This window comes from Thunnus albacares, chromosome 20 (assembly GCF_914725855.1).
Source record: "Thunnus albacares chromosome 20, fThuAlb1.1, whole genome shotgun sequence".
NCBI classification, from domain to species: domain Eukaryota; kingdom Metazoa; phylum Chordata; class Actinopteri; order Scombriformes; family Scombridae; genus Thunnus; species Thunnus albacares.
Genome location: NC_058125.1, coordinates 5,267,151 through 5,283,703, shown reverse-complemented (window position 1 = coordinate 5,283,703; position 16,553 = coordinate 5,267,151). Strand labels below are relative to the sequence as shown.

At 40.3% G+C, this 16,553-nt stretch overlaps 3 protein-coding genes and 3 non-coding genes across 9 annotated transcripts in view; 4 read left to right on the top strand and 2 right to left on the bottom strand.

The window, feature by feature from the left end:
• The first annotated feature begins 658 nt into the window (after positions 1–658).
• Positions 659–731, top strand: trnar-ucg. The gene has a single exon. It is a non-coding gene; the product is annotated as a tRNA-Arg (tRNA).
• Positions 732–1,086: 355 nt separating this feature from the next.
• On the top strand, positions 1,087–1,158 carry trnam-cau. The gene has a single exon. It is a non-coding gene; the product is annotated as a tRNA-Met (tRNA).
• A 131-nt stretch (positions 1,159–1,289) lies between these two features.
• On the bottom strand, positions 1,290–3,260 carry mrpl58 (mitochondrial ribosomal protein L58). The gene is made up of 6 exons (XM_044338380.1): positions 3,036–3,260; positions 2,498–2,522; positions 2,344–2,403; positions 2,034–2,116; positions 1,601–1,770; positions 1,290–1,508 (listed from the first exon to the last, which is right to left on the bottom strand). The coding sequence occupies exons 1-6, from the start codon at positions 3,201–3,203 to the stop codon at positions 1,424–1,426; spliced, it is 591 nt and encodes a 196-aa protein (XP_044194315.1). The 5' UTR covers positions 3,204–3,260; the 3' UTR covers positions 1,290–1,423.
• Positions 3,261–3,389: 129 nt separating this feature from the next.
• trnaq-cug lies at positions 3,390–3,461 on the bottom strand. The gene has a single exon. It is a non-coding gene; the product is annotated as a tRNA-Gln (tRNA).
• Positions 3,462–3,971: 510 nt separating this feature from the next.
• daglb (diacylglycerol lipase, beta) lies at positions 3,972–12,142 on the top strand. Its single transcript, XM_044338379.1, has 15 exons — positions 3,972–4,967; positions 5,090–5,241; positions 5,794–5,968; positions 6,069–6,336; positions 6,530–6,652; positions 6,780–6,907; positions 7,129–7,255; positions 7,369–7,452; positions 8,292–8,369; positions 8,469–8,549; positions 8,795–8,922; positions 10,011–10,079; positions 10,453–10,525; positions 10,605–10,858; positions 10,987–12,142. The coding sequence occupies exons 1-15, from the start codon at positions 4,873–4,875 to the stop codon at positions 11,180–11,182; spliced, it is 2,031 nt and encodes a 676-aa protein (XP_044194314.1). The 5' UTR covers positions 3,972–4,872; the 3' UTR covers positions 11,183–12,142.
• Positions 12,143–12,876: 734 nt separating this feature from the next.
• Positions 12,877–16,553, top strand: part of spag9b (sperm associated antigen 9b) — a 38,811-nt gene continuing 35,134 nt past the window's right edge. For 2 of the 4 annotated variants that reach the window (XM_044338376.1, XM_044338375.1), the window contains exon 1: positions 12,877–13,738. In XM_044338376.1, the coding sequence (XP_044194311.1) occupies positions 13,439–13,738 (300 nt within the window). In that variant the 5' untranslated portion in view covers positions 12,877–13,438. The remainder of the gene's footprint in view (positions 13,739–16,553) is intronic. The other 2 variants (XM_044338378.1, XM_044338377.1) reach the window with 1 other exon arrangement.

Sequence of the window (16,553 nt, the reverse complement as noted above, 5' to 3'; positions counted from 1 at the left end):
CACATTTTAACACATCTTTGTCATGAAAGCAGGCAATTGCAAAAACATATTGTATTTTCATTTACATATACACAGGACCTTAATAATAAAAAAGATTTATTAGAGAAATAATGCTACAGCAGTTAAAGAAACTAGCAGGATAAGAAACAATGTTAGTACCTCATATGATATTTTATTTTATTCTGAGTGACGTCAGAGGAGCGCCATGAAATTAAGGAAGGCGAGTGAAGGTGTGTGTATGTTTTCCCTTTGGAGAGCTCACACATAATGTTTTACCCTTATCCAACTGGTCAAACCACAACATAAGCGGTCTGTTCCACTTATGCTTCAGTTGTGCATGACTTTAAAAGAGAAAGGCCTTCAGAAATGAAGACTAACTACGGGTTAATTGTCATTTCTCTTGCTGCTTCCCTGAACTCTTCAAAGGTGAGCATGAAAGCACAAAGATGTTGGCAGTCAGCTACCTTTCATAGATATAACGCGATACCGTTTACGAGTTGTATCGAGAGGTTAATGCTTATGTCAAATAAATCGTGTTAGGCCGTCTATCGTTATAGTGTGATATACTTGACTTTGCTACTAGTTATTATGATTCAAATGTCAGTATTGTGCTATTTGTAAGTATTTCTACGTTTCACAACTCGGTAGTTGTCGATTCGACCGCGTGGCCTAATGGATAAGGCGTCTGACTTCGGATCAGAAGATTGAGGGTTCGAGTCCCTTCGTGGTCGCATTTTGCAATAGAGACTATTGACGGAGATTTTCAACAATAGGATTTTTAACGTTAAATCAAGTTTTGCTCCCGTAAAAACTTATTTTATCTTGTCATATATCCATGAATCAGTGATAGTATGCACTGCTATCATAACCGTTAGCAGTCTCTAACGTTATGCCCATAGTTAGCCTAGCCAACGTTACGTTTACGTTATGGTAATAGCCACTCGTTTACAGAAACAACAGTTGATACGTGTGACTTCGGTGCAGTTAGTGTTATAGTATAAATTCAACACAAAACATACAACTTAAGATAATGACCAAGACATGCTTACCGTTATATACTGACCTAACCACAGAGGTATGTGTGGTAGCAGAGTGGCGCAGCGGAAGCGTGCTGGGCCCATAACCCAGAGGTCGATGGATCGAAACCATCCTCTGCTAAGCTTTTTATGTTTTCCAGTTTGACAACTAATTATTTTATACTTGTGTTCCAATATGTCGCTATTCCCAGTTGGCATTTCTGCTTCATTGACCATTATTGCTTTATTCAGTCATTCCCTTAAAATAAGGTAAAAAATTCTCACATTTGTCTGTATATTTATGATATCATGTCAGATTTTACTGCAATATACAAAACAGGACATGAGGACATAGTAATTGACACTGGACAGACAAATAATATTAAATTATTGACAATACAATCACATTAATCAAAATCCACTCGTCTGCTCTGCTTGGTCGCTGAATGAATCTTCTTCTGTTTGAGTCGCTCCTTGTTCCTCTTCTCTAACCTGCACAACATTTTTCACATTAAAGACATGTGTTAGCCACATTTTAGATGAAAGTAAAAAGAAACAATAAGCTCTCTACCATTAGGCAATACCTGGCTGCCCTAAGGGCTATGTCCTCTGCTGTTGGCTCACGTGGCTTCTCACTGGCCTCAGCAATGATGGCGGAGATCTTCTGTATACAGTCCCAAAAGTTTCTCTGCTGGCTCCTGCTCAGCTCTGAGGTCACCAGCAACTCCCCGGCCTTGTTAATGCGGTTTTTGTTCTGTGCCACAAAGCAGAAAATTAGTACATTTTGTCTTATTGGTTGCTGGACCTACAGTCTCAGAGTTGACAGACACAAAAATCATCCAATACACAGGTCATGCCAAGACTAATTGCACTGCTTTCCAAAAAAAAAAAAAAAGTTTAATTGATTTTTATCTGAGAACTACATTATTTTTCCACATATTTGTTTTGTTTAAAGGTGATGCAAGTATAACTTTCAATTCAGGCATTTTCCCGAAGCCACAGTATTTGAAAACAAACCTTTTCAAGGATTTTCTGTCGAACATCTTCTGGGATCCAGTCGGCTGTATGCAGGTGGAATCGGACCTCTGCTTTTGTGTTGACTTTGGGTTGAGACAGAAGCAGAGAAAGTCAAAACAGCGTACCTTGCCACAGTACATCAGCTGATAAATAGCAGATCTGCAGAATACAATACAGAACTAATTTAACATCAAACAGATTCATTAACAGATTCAAGATTTAAGACGTTATACAAGCTGACATGATTATACCATATATACAATTATGTACCAAGGAGCATTTTTAAAATAATAAGTTCAACTTTGAGAACCTTTATTGACATGCTGACCACCAGGACCACTGCTTCTGCTGTAAGATACTGTCAGACGGTCTAAGGAGGAGAAGAAATATATTGTTAAAAATACAAGATGATAAATAAAATGCTTTCTTTCTCTGCTTTAATAAACATATAGTTGTATATTTACCCACTGGAACGTGCACTTGAGTGTCCTGAAAAAGTCAAAATAAACAATCTGTTGCTTTACTGTGCATCAAGGACAAAAGTCCATTGTACTGTGAAAAACATCATGAGACATTACATTTAGACTGTAAGTGCATTATGAAGGGATCCTCTAATGGTCAGTGTGAACAGGAGGAATGATTACAGCAAGAAAAACATGTTTCAGTGTTCATTTGGGCACCTGACTGCTGTTTTAATACAGACTTGAAAAATTCTGAAACCGTACTTTAACGGAGTGATTGTCACAGCAAACTATAAACAAATCTGACCACATTGCCTCGGCAAGGACTTCAGGAGTTTTGAGAAGAGAAATGCTAAATACTGCACATATCAAAATCAGCACCTCCTGAAGATAATATACCTTCATTCACATCATTCATTCATTTTATTCCTGTTTTTCCTGGGCTGTGACCCTCTCTCTTGAGTATATGGCCATGACAGCTTAGCTCGTTATTTATTTTACAGCAAGCTAAACCAAGGGTTCAGTGTCAGAGGACTCTAACCTGTGTAGTGTCTGTCCCTCGGGTCCCGTAACCAGCACTCGGCTGGAGAGTGTTGTTTATGTCTCTTATTATAACACCTCGTAGTTTTACATGCTGAGGAAACACGGTTATTCCTGCACTAACGTTACTACAAAGTAAATAGCAACGCCGTGCTATATGTGCCGCCATGTTAGACTGACGTAGTTACGGCCAGTGAACTGACGATGCACGTAATGTTGCTACTGCTAAACGGCACATACATTTAATAAAGTATGTTATCGTGATACCTTACTGTTGTTAAACTTGCGTGCTGCAAATGCTGACAATATTTTACACTAAAGTTACAGCGGCTGTAGTTCAAGAAAAACAAAACTCAGGTTCCACCGAGATTTGAACTCGGATCGCTGGATTCAGAGTCCAGAGTGCTAACCATTACACCATGGAACCGTGCGAAGATGCAGGGAAACTGTATTTATAAACAAAACTACTTGATACATAAAATGAATGTCTTGAGATATATAGTAATATTTACTTATACGTGACAATTTTCAAATGATGACTGAAGGACCATTTTGTTTTTTCAAACAATTAGGAGAGAGATACACCGATAAGATGGGAACTAATAATAATACTCTGCACATACATCATTTTGCACAGTTAAGCTCAGACATTCAACTGTAGGAACAAGAAGAAAAACATATTTTTGAGTGGAGGGGCACTTTAAGGATTTAAACAAGATAATGTAAGAGAATTTAACTTGTGAAAATACCATATCATACACAAATGATTATTCAAAGTAGAGTATTTTATATATAAATATATATAAACATGTTGGGGGGGGGATCTTTAACAGTACTTTAAAAGTGAACTTTTCTAGTTTTATACCAATAATTAGAGAGAGTAGAACACGGTTTATTCAGCAAAATAAGTAAAACAAAAAATAAAACTAAAATAAATAACGTTAGCTATGTATGGGGGGTATAATAGGAGGAAGGACTGTCTCTCGAGTGGAAGTAGCCAAGAGAGACAGTTTAGAAGAGATAATTTAGTGGAATTTGTAGTTGCATTCAGCAGTCAAAAGGCGTGCATAAAACTAACGCCACCTGCCAGGAGGTGGCACAAACGGCATTGGTGCTTAAAACATAATGAAGCAAAAAGCGGAACTATTGTCCGCTGCTCTTTGTTACTGTGGGGTCGCTTTATCACATGGACACGGCTGATTTGCTGGCAAAACAAAACAAGCCACCCTCCTATATTTAGCTGTTTGTATGTGGCTAACCAAACACTCCGACAGTAAAAAGTAGGCCATAGAGCAGGATGTTCATACTGTGGTAATAGCTGTGTTTTACGGGATTATCGCTAGCTATCATTTTCTCGCAATAGCTTTAACGCCAGAGTATTTTTAGCTAACGTTAGATAACGTTAGCTAGTGTGATAGGCTAGTCACGGATCGTTGTACATTCAGCTAACTGTCGTTAAACTCATTAACGTTAGCAACATTATCTAACGTTAGTTAATGTAGCTTTAGGTGTTGTCAGATAAGTAGCATACCAAAGCACTGTAACGGTAACGTTATGTGCTCTCAAAATTATAGCTGGGGCGTTTCTGACCAACGTTAAATTATTAAGCCGATGTACATGCGCATCTGCTTGAATACTCTGTGTATTGTTAGCTTTTAGCTGCTTCACACCGTCAGACAGAGCGACTTTGGTAACGCAGGAAACTAGAATGTTGCAACACTGGTATGTACTAGTGAACCTGCTTCACCAGTGAAGTCATGAATGGTTTGGAGTGTGCACTGTTGAAGAGATTGAGTTGAACTACCATCAGTGAGATATCCGGCTTGTAAACCTGCAAAATGCCTGGACTGGTGGTTTTTGGCCGGCGGTGGGGCATCGCCAGTGACGACTTTGTTTTCCCCGGCTCCTTCGAACTGTTCGTCCGTGTACTTTGGTATGTTGTCCACATTCACGACTGCCCATACATCACTGCCTTTTGACTAGCCACCTGAGTTCCAACTTGTTAATATTAATCAACTCTGCTCTTGTCTTTCCCTGCTGGTGTTTTCTACTCAGGTGGATCGGCACCATGATCCTGTACACTTACCATAAGAGTAATTTTGATTGTAATGGGAGAGGTGTTCTTCACAGCTATCTGGTTGGACTGTTGGTTGTGCTGGCGCTCATCATCCTGTCACTATGTGCTATTGTCTATGTCAGTGCTCAAGGTAAATCGGTTGTCATTTCTCAGGTCTCCTGCCTTTAAATTATGTGAGCTTAATATATGAAGATAACTAGGCATAAACAACCTTTTGTAGGTGTGCTTTCACATAATTTTGCCTACAGCAACAATAGTGTCAAAACACCAATTATTCCGTGATATGCAATACCAGTAGATCGCAAGACAGTTGCTGCTTTACACAACAAAGCTTGTTGGGAAAACTGTTGGGAAATGATGACAAGCAAAGTTCAAAGTGTCACTCTTTTTTTTATCAGTGTTTTCATTGATTTGAAAAGTCCATGAAATCCAAAACTGGCCTGGATTTTCTTTTCCTTTTTTTTGTTGTTGTTGTTAGTGATTCTGATTTTTGGTGGAGGACCCAAAAGCACATTTATTGTTTAACAACTTATGATTACTTAAGGTTACTCTAATGAAACATTGATGAGACAGTCTAACTGTTAATCACCCTTTGTCACATCATGATCTCCCACTGGTCACTGGTGAAAGGCACTAGTCAATTGTTTTGTTGATTTCATGGATATCAATGATTGCTTCTCAGGTACCATCACGAACCCCGGCCCGCGGCGCTCCATCCCTGCGCTGGTGTACCTGCGTGCTCTCCTGTACATCCCCGAGCTAGTGTGGGCCTGTCTGGGAGCTGTTTGGGTGTCTGATGACAGCCAAGGCTGTGATCCTGCCACAGTGGGCTCTGTCATTGCAGCAGTGGTTGCCAGGTAGCTTCTCCAGGGCTATGAGTTCATGACTGTTAATTATTGTTAGAACTAATTAGAAGAGGTGATCTGATCAAGCGTCTTTCCTTCCTCGTCACAACAGCTGGATCATCCTGCTCTTCACGGGTTTGGGTCTGGTATTTGTCTTTGACCCGCTGGGTAACCCCCGTCCTCAGCCTTCTGCCATGGAGCCGCTGGGAGTACGAGACCTGGAGAGCAGCGAGGGCACCCAGTTCTTCACTACGGCTCGCTCCGTGGCTGTCAAGGTGTGGGAGAGCAGGCTGCGGCTGCTGTGCTGTTGTCTGCCACAGGACGAAAGCCACAGAGCGGCGTTCTCCAGCATCGCACAGCTCGTCAGCGGATTCTTCTCGGTAAGGGTCACATCTGTCGATTTAAATTATTTAATGGAATTAGACAAGAAAGAATTAATATGTAAATAAGACTAAAACTAATTTGATTGTGTCAAATGTATTCAAATGTGTGTAGTTTGAAATATATATATTTTTAAAACTTCCACAAAACACATTGTGAGATATTTCCTGGTGTTGCGTGTGTGTGTTGCAGGACACAGATCTGGTTCCCAGTGACATAGCAGCTGGTTTGGCTCTGCTGCACCAGGAGCAGGATAAGATGGAGCAAAGCAGAGACCCAGAAGTCATAGTTACTCACAGCCCATCCTCTCCTATTGTAAGTAGGAGCAGACAAGAGTAGCGGTAAACCACATTTGGGATCCACGCATATTGCAGCCAGTTACTGTAACTTATTGTTAGCATAGTAAATCCTAACTTACTTGTTTATCTCTTACTGTTTGAAGGGTGAAGATTTGGAGTTAGAGTTGGAGAAGGCAGCTCACTGTATGCAGTTTGCAGCTGCAGCTTATGGCTGGCCATTGTACATTTACTCCAACCCCCTTACTGGGCCCTGCAAACTCAGCGGAGACTGGTAAGATGTTGTTTTTGTTTATTGGAGTCAATGAGACCTATCAGGCAAGCCAAAAGACCAGCCAGCTTTGAAGGACAGCTGCTGACCGCATCTATAAGATACTATTAACTTATCTTTCGCTGTGCAAAGGGTGCAATTTTTGCCTAGTTCAGACCCGGTTAGTGAGGTAACTCAAAACGTGTGTCTGTCTGTGTGTGTGTGTGTGTGTGTGTGTGTGTCAGCTGTAAGAGTCGTGCCGCTGAGTATGAAATAGTTGGGGGAGACCACCTCGGCTGTCACTTTTCATCCATCCTACACAGCACTGGTTCGCAGTACAGAGACTTCATCTACGTCAGCTTCCACAACCAGGTAGAAACTTCACTAGTTCACTAGTTCACTGGTACTAGTCTGACAGTCTCAGTGATTCAAATTGTCCGTCCGGATTCTGTTGATCATTTAAGCAAGAAGGGTTTTTGTTGCAGATCTATGAGATCCCGTTCTTCGTGGCTCTGGATCATAAGAGGGAGGCGGTGCTGGTGGCTGTCAGAGGAACACTGTCACTGAGGGTAAGTTAGGACTCCAACGAATCACTTTTTTTGTGTATAATGTAAAAATACATTGCTGTTTTTTTCTTCTTTTTTTACAGTATTACATTACATTACCACGTCTTAAAGTCTAAAACACACTGCATCAAATTTGACACACCATAAACTAGGTTCTGTCTATGTGTTAATGTGAAAAAGTGCTATTTTCCCCAGTATTATCATCTTTTTTTTCTATATACAGTAATGTGAACTGTTTACCCTCTTGTTTCCTCTTTCAGTATTGAGAATCACTTCTCTGTTTGGATAGATGGCTTGGTAACTGATATAAATATATCTTCAATATGTGGCCACTCCTTAAGAGAAATTGAAATAGCGCTCATAGAAAAAGAAGACAAAATGGGAAGTGAAAGTGTGCAAGAGTGCACACATAGGAAGAAAGAGTTATTGTCGTGTATTATTTGGCTGAAACACATTATAATCATTCTGATCATGTGCATCAAGTCTAAAATATTTGTCCTGACATTGATCCTGAACACATTATTTGTTATATATGGAGGCCATGTTATTAATACCACTTGTTCATGTAAACAGCTACTGTTTTTCTTGTGTTTAGACTACATTTAACAGTTATTTCTTAAATGAACAACAGCTTTATAGAAACACATGTTAATATTTCTCAAAAGTCTATAAAAAATATTCTTTGTATTTGTGCTAAAACTCAGGTATCTCATTGGCTTTAGTATCAAAGAATCTCAAATAATACCCAACCCTAGTAGCCTGTCAGTTCAGCTTGAATCTGTGATACCTGTGAATGAGTCTCTCAGTTTATTGTACATCTTGACTGTGTGTCCGTCCTGCAGGACGTCCTGACAGACCTGTCCGCTGAATGTGAGAACCTGCCCATAGAGGGAGTGTCTGGAGCCTGCTACGCTCACAAGGTGAACGTCTGTGTAAACACCTCTACTTTGCAGAGCTTTGATTTACGCGCGCGTGTGTTTCCTCAGAGATGAACGTGCCTGCCTCTCTGTCTCCTGCAGGGCATGTGCCAGGCGGCCAGTTATATCTATAAGAAGCTGGTCAACGACGGCATCCTGAACCAGGCTTTCTCCATTGCACCGGTCTGTAATCTACTGTGTTGTAATAAACTGCTTTTTTCTGGCTGAGTTTCCTCGGCTTAGGTATTTTCATTATATTCTCCTGCTGACGGGTTTATCGTAAAATCCATAAATTCCGAATGGACTAATAAATTACGCATTCACGTGATCAAGCTTTGCCAGAGACTACTTACAATCAAGAGTGGAAATTGGCTTTGCAGAGGTAATAAATCCTGAATAAGAATGCGGTGTGTTTGTGTGTTTTGTAGGAGTACAAACTGGTCATCACTGGTCACAGTCTGGGTGCAGGCACAGCTTCACTGCTGGCCATCCTCTTGCGCAACTCCTTCCCCACCCTGCAGTGCTACTCATTCTCTCCACCAGGGGGCCTCCTGAGGTAAGGAAGACATACTGTAGGTCATTGGCAGGCTAGTAGCACCCATTCAACACAAATATTTGACCCCCTAAAGAGTGCTGAAGTTTTCCTTCTTATAGATGACATCAACTCTTTTACATTACTCCTACAGTCAATAACAATGTAAACCCGAGGCTCATGTAAATCCCAGTAAACATGACCCTGTAACCTCTGTTAAATTTACTAGATTGACTAAATTGACACAGATTTGTGTCAGTAACAGTACTTTTCTTCAGCCATAAATGAAGCAGACCACTGTTTATTGTGTACGAATAAGATATCAAGAACATTTCTAGTCTAGTAGTGTAACACAGAAGATATGTTTGTCTTTATGAGTCATGTTTTGCCAAATGGGTTTTCACAGAAGCTGCTGTAACTCTATTAGCACTCACTTTCTAATGGGAATTATGACATCTGCCCTCAGATCCAACCCTGAAACTGTGTTATAAACCACATTTCATTAGTGAAATAATTCAAAGAAATATAGAACAAACACATTAAAAACACATTTGGGTGTGTTTTCACTGTGTCTGTACAGCATCAGCCCCACAATAAAGAGTGCTGGAAATAAATGGCTCATGAACCTAATTGCTGACCCTTGATATACATTATATATGACTTTGTTTTGAAATATGCTACAGCTCAAAGTTAGATAAAGCTGTCTAAACTTCAGTTTTAACATACTGTGTTTTTACACATTTGTTATTCTTATTGATCATATATCTAGGAACAAAGGAAATCTGAAGTTCCTGGAGGCATTTCCTCGAAATAACTTTTTTTTTGCCTTTGAAGTAACACTTGTGCTTCACAGTCAGGGAACCAGCTCAGGTCTAGTGTTTGTCTCTAGTTTCAACCTGCAGCGTTTGGCCCACAGGCCACTATCTGCCTACACCTGCTGTATGTACTGTATACATCTCATTATAGGACCCTTATTATTACATGTATGATTTCAAAGGTCAGATTAAAATATTTAAATATATAACTTATACAGTATATGTTCACATAAAATGTGCAGGTGTTCTTATTTGTGTTTTCCAAAGTAACACTGTTTACTGTTCTGTGTTTTCTAGTAAAGCCTTAGCTGATTACTCGAAGGACTTTATAGTCTCTGTTGTGCTGGGAAAGGATCTGGTCCCCAGGTAAGACAGACTACTTCTTTTATTTTGTTTAAAGTATATACTGTATAGCCATAAGAAGTCACTGGTTTGATCATATTACTGGTTTATAATGAATAAATCATGTATGTTGATACTGGTTAAGTCCTTGTATTTACTGTGGGTCTTGGAAGGTAAATACATGTTTGTGTGTCAGCAGCAATGCAAACTCTTGCCTTCAAAAGGCCAATATGAATGTGCTGTGGAGTGCAGACCATTATAGACTACTGCGTAATGAAGACTCTATATTTGGCTCTGCCCTGTTATTACCAGCACAGAGAAGGAGAGAATGAGTGCAACTCCCACACTCCCTTTTTCTCTCTTCTCATAGTTGTGTTTTTCGTTCCTCTTTTTGTAGACTGAGCATTCCCAACATGGAGGATCTGAAGAGAAGGATTCTTAAGATAGTTTCAAATTGCAATAAGCCGAAGGTAAGAACAACTCCACTGATACTAGCGTAGCTTTATATCTGGCTCTTGAGTCATTATCACACGTTTGTATGTGTTCCAGTACCGCATCCTGCTGCAGGGATGCTGGTATGAGTTGTTCGGAGGAGACCCGGATGACTGCCCCACTGAGATGGACAACAGGAGGGAGGAGGAGCTTAGCCAGCCGCTGCTGGGGGAGGAGTCGCTGATGATCCGTCACTCATCATCCTATCAGAGCCTGGCGTCAGACGACTCACCCGCCCACACAGCCGCACACTTGCCTCTCTTCCTGCCCGGCCGCATTCTGCACATCACAGAAGACGGGCCGTCACGGAGGTTCGTCTACAAATATGTAACGCTGAATTCTTGACAGATGACTTTGGATGCCAGCAGTCACAGGAACGATGCAAACACACCTATATATTAAATCTGAACCACATTTCTTCTCTCTCTTTTTCCTTTAGATCCTGTTTTTCCCAGGTCAGATACCGTGCAGAGTGGTCTAATGAAATGGCGTTCAGGAGTATTTTGATCAGTCCCAGGATGTTAGCGGATCACATGCCCGACATCGTGCTGAAGGCACTCAACAGTCTGACCAGCGACAGGCCTTTCTCCCTCTGCCCGTCATCATTAAACAACAGCCAGAGCAACACTATCTGAAATGCACTAGTGAGACTGATCCCATATGTCTGTGCTCCCAGACTCTACAGTATCTTAAGCCCAGTTTTGATTTTCTGCACGCGTGATCCAGGACTGTTCCAAATACTTTACCCAGCCTCGTTCTTCACAGACCTGATCCTAAAGCCCATTTTCAAACATAGACATTTGGAAACATGATTGTAGTCGCAGATGATGAAATGAGATTTATCTGTCGCCATGACTGAACCCAACTTAAAGAGAAATACGTCAGAACACTTGGACTTCTTTGTTAAATTGCACTTTTAATTATTTAAATTGAGTTGTTTTACTTCACCTTTTTTGAGTTACTCCATGAGCAACTTTATGCCATGATCTCTGAATGTGCGTTGTGTACAATATTTGACAGTGCTAATGTCAGTGATCTACACTTTCTGTTTGTGTGAGTGCTGTACGGCAGGTAGAGGCTGCCCCCTCTGGTCACTCAAAGTGTCCACTCCTGTCTTCCTCATCTGACTGAAGAGCCATCTGAACCCAGATGTGAGGATATTAAGGGTAACTTCTACCTCAAAATGTGAACTGAAATGTTGCGTCTTCGTTGTATAGTGATTGTGGTCAGTCTGTCTTGTGTTTTAATGTCTTGAAACATCAGGGTGAACAGTGCCTATGCATTAAAGAAAAACAAGTCAACAGAATTGCTTTACAGAAAAAAAGGCAGTGATGAGTGCAGTGTGTTTACAGTAAGTTTTGTTCTGCGTTATTCTATAATGCAGTTTGAATAGTGCATGGTGTCTGGCAGATAGATGTAAGAGGTAGAAAGATTGTACTTTTTTTGTGGGAACCTGTTTACTTGCCATTGATATTGCGTCATTTCTTTCAGGTAATATATAATATTAAAGTTTGAGCAGCCTGCATAACTATTTCACATCCTCAATAGATTGCATTGGACTCCTTGATGCAAATAAAAGCTTTTGTGAAGCACAACTTTCATCCTTTTGATTTTTCCTCTACCATGAGGAATAATATGAGTAAAACTTGTAAGTGACAGCAACCTGTTGAACTGAATGACGTTAAACAAAAAAAGTGTTTTCAAAGTGGATTCTCTTCTGGACTGCAGCTGTATGAGTCAATGGGAGGAGGCATAAATAATTCTGAAATATTTCCAATGAATAGATCCCAAAGGATTAGCTTCAGTTTTGACTCTATCCTCCCCGTCTGTCTTTAGCATGTGACGTCAGCGCGACGTCCCGTCACCAACACATGACATCTTCAAGTGATCCTCGTAAGCTCCCACTTCTAAGTTGGACATGGTAAATTCCAGTGCGGATAGTCCGTATATATTCATCAAAGATGGCTCAATAAAAGATATTTCTACTTTTGGCAGCGAAATTATGTAAGAAATCAAACGGTGTGTCTATATAACTACTTTGTGCTGCAACTTTCGAATAAAAGGGAAGAAACGGTTACCAAGCCAATTTCTGTAATTAATTTGCGAGGTTACTAAATGTGAAAATTAAAGTGGCACATAGAATGAGTAGAAACACACATGCGAGAATAGATAGGCATGAACTACTTGAGCACTAAAGCAATGCTGTATTTCTTTTAATCTGTTGTTGACACAGTTTGTTCTCCGCCCCCTAAACGTCACCTAGCTGTAGCTATATATGAGCAACAGGCCAGATTAAATTATTATTTTTTTCAGCTCTAACAATATTAAGTGAGGAGCTAATAGTCTTCATTTCCGATATTTGTTGCCACTCTTTCGCTACATTGTAACTGTAGTCTTCCAGTGTTTTGTAGCGCTTTTAATGTTTTTTGTGTATCTTTTACTATTTGGCTTTATTTCAGAATTACATAGCTGAAATACTGTATATCTAGTAACACCTGAGATAAAAAAAAAATCTCATTATTTCTTTATTTAAGTAGCGTTTTAATAGTTTGCTAAGTCATCTATTTGCATGACTGCTCATATTTCCGACAGCACTTGAAGGCAGCAACAGGAGCTCATCTGTTGGACAGGGAAACTAATCAGCAGCCAAGTAAAGACTTTTCAGTACTGAAAGCTACAAGGATAGCAAGCTGCGAAAGTCCGCCGTCCAGGGGAGGAAGGGATACTAACTTTGTTAATGAAGTGTCGTGTCTCAGTCGTACAACTCACAAACAGTCGAGCAATGTTTTAGAAAGACAGTTTAGTTGCTCCGAGAGCCTCTGGCCAGCTGAAGCTTGCGGCTAGCTCATTAACGTTAGCTGGGGGAAAGAAGCGCAAGTGGAGGCAAGAAAATGGAGCTGGACGACGTAGTCCTGTATCAGGACGACTCGGGCAGTTCTGCCATGATGTCCGAGCGGGTCTCAGGTCTGGCCAGTTCAATATACCGCGAGTTTGAACGGCTCATCGAAAAATACGACGAAGACGTAGTGAAAGAGCTGATGCCGCTGGTCGTCGCCGTCCTGGAGAACTTGGACTCGGTGTTTGCTGTCAACCAGGAGCACGAAGTGGAACTGGAGCTGCTGAAGGAAGACAACGAGCAGCTCGTCACCCAGTATGAGCGAGAGAAAGCACTGAGGAGAAACGCCGAAGAGGTGGGTTTCACCAAACAGCCGCCAAACTCATTCCCTAAACCGGATTTTAGATTAAAGGCTCGCATTATGTACTCTGGTATGAAAAGACTAAACGCCGAACTCAATTCGAAAATCTGGCAAATCAGTGCTGCGACGTTTATCCACCACAAATCAAGCCTCAGTAATCAAGAGTCAGTAACTTTTCTCACATTTATAAACCACTCTTTGATTCGGCATACAAACAGATCGCCACAGAGCACTTTATAGGAGAAGAGTAAAACTTTATTAACTGGTTGATGCTACTTGCTACAACCCAGTTTGGTGCATATGTTCCCTCATAAATATGAGGGAACTAACAGACCGCGATGACAAGACATATTATAGGTATCTTATCTCACCAGTAAACAAGATTTCCTGCGCTAACAAAATGCTGGAACACACATATCGCTTGTGAAGTACACGCTGTACTAAATAGCTGCTAGTTTATGTCACCATGGATGCCTCTCTTGGGAAAACACTTGAAGTTAAAGCTGCATAAAGGTTCATGTGCAGCACTGTAGTTGAGTTCGGGACACCTCTACATCTAAGTTATATGCACGCCAGTCAGTGATTTGTTTATCAGCTGCTGCCTCCATCGAGTACAAATTTGAATCTCAGTAATCACACTCAGCTTCATGTCTAATGACAAGTCTCACTGAAGCCAAAGCTATGACATGCCCCGTCATTCGATTCAACCGAAATTACACACTCACTTCACCGCCTCATCACTGCAGCGCTGCAGTGACACATTTGTTTTGGTGCTGCAATCATACACACTGTGTCTGAAATTTAGAGTGTTTACAGCCTAATTAGCTGAACAGTAGTTCTACTTTTGTCCCGCTTCGCTGTTCGGAAACTGGGAAGATGCTGTATAAAAAGAGGTAGTATTCTACAATGATCATCCTATATAGATGTAAAAAGTCAGCAGTTAAAGGTCAGTCATTGAGCTAGAGTAGAGTCAAAACCATAGAAAATGTATCACTGTCCGAATACTTATGGACATTGTATTTTCTTCTGCTCAGCTGACTTATCACTGTCTTCTTATTTCATAGGAATGAGAGCAAAATTCCAGCTGTGTAATATACAACAGCTTCATGTAAAGCTGTAGTCTTGCTGCTTACATACTTTCTCTCAGTAAATGTAAAACTGGCGATGCCTCTCCTGACAGCAAACAGTAAATTTTCTCCTCACTAAGACACCTGCCATAAATCTCACAGACATGAAGCCTGCGCAGAATCCAAGGCAGCAGCAGGCAGACTGATGAGATGGAAAGCGTTAGCGCTGTGTGCTTTGCTTTGCTAGCCTATTAGCACAAACTCCAAGCTGTATCCCTCTACACGTGTGTGTGTGTGTGTGTGTGTGTGTGTGCACTTTCCCTCCCACCTTCAGTACCTATTGTTAGATATGAGGGAGTGTGTAAGAGTTTCCCTCTCAACTGAAAGTCCAAGTTATAAGTTGACTCATGCTACAGTATCATTACATTAACAATATTCTGAAGACATTTGTGAGACCAAGGAATCAATTCACACACACACACATCTGGTATAATCTTACTGAATTTTGCCAAAAGCTCATTGAAACACAGTTAAACATAAACTCTCTATCTGTACTGTTAAACTAGAGGTGTTCAGGGTGAGATCAACAAGGATTTACCACATACAGGCAGTTGTCAACCCTGACATACCATGATGACTGTAGTTGTTTCATATTGATTACACTGTAATGTTTAAAATGTAGCTCTTCAGTTTAAGTGATGGTAAAGCGCTACTTAGAACGACTGCTTCTGCTTTCAGTTGAATGTATCTGATTATTCAGCTGCTCACAGTTCAAATTATCATTTGGTTTCAGCCAGAGCTGAACAATTAATGGAGATTTTATCGAAACTGCAATATGGCCTACTGTAATTTTCAAATCGGAGGCGCAATATTTGTCAAAGGTGAAATGTGTGTCAGAATAGCATTTTAAATGAATATTGTTGTGCTGCAGAGACGTCCAGGCCCACACATCATATTCTACAGTCTTAAGAAAACATCTTTGTGTGGAAAAAATGCAAAAATCACATCATAATCATTTTAATATGTTTTTCAAAGAAAATGAGAATAATGATGTAAAAATGATCATTCCCTCTAATATCACAAATCATGTAGTAATTGCAATATCAGTCCAAATAATCGCAATTAGATATTTTGTCTAGATAGTTCAGCTCTGGATACAGCTGCTGTCAGGAATTCAGTCTGAACACAAGTCAACCAGAAAACTGCTGTTTATATAACACAAGCAAATATGAATTCAGCCTCTCAAATGTGATCATTTAATGCTTTTCTAAGTCATGCATGATAAACTAAATACATTTTTGATTAACTGGATAAATTGATAGTTTATCCCTTTAATTAAAACTGTTTGTGGTTGTATGTTGATATCACAGTAGAACATATGTTAAACACACTTCACCACATTGACCTTTCAGCTGTCTTTGTTCAGATTTGTGTGGTTGCTCCAGTGTGATCAGCAATAACAATCGTGTACACTTGAGCACTGAAACAATGCTGCACTTTTTTTTTTTTACAACTAATGCTCAAATACACAGTATCCCTCCCTTTAATCCCCCCCGGGCCTCATGTTTGACCATTATACACACAAGCAGCACCTCAAGCATCTACTGCAGGCCGGGGGTTTGTCCACTTAATCTGTATTTAATCCCAGCAAAACTGCTGGTGGCCAACATAGTTCAGACTGGAAAAAGGATTAAAATATTTCAAATTTACAAGGTAAAACACAACAAAATCTGTCTTTGTAT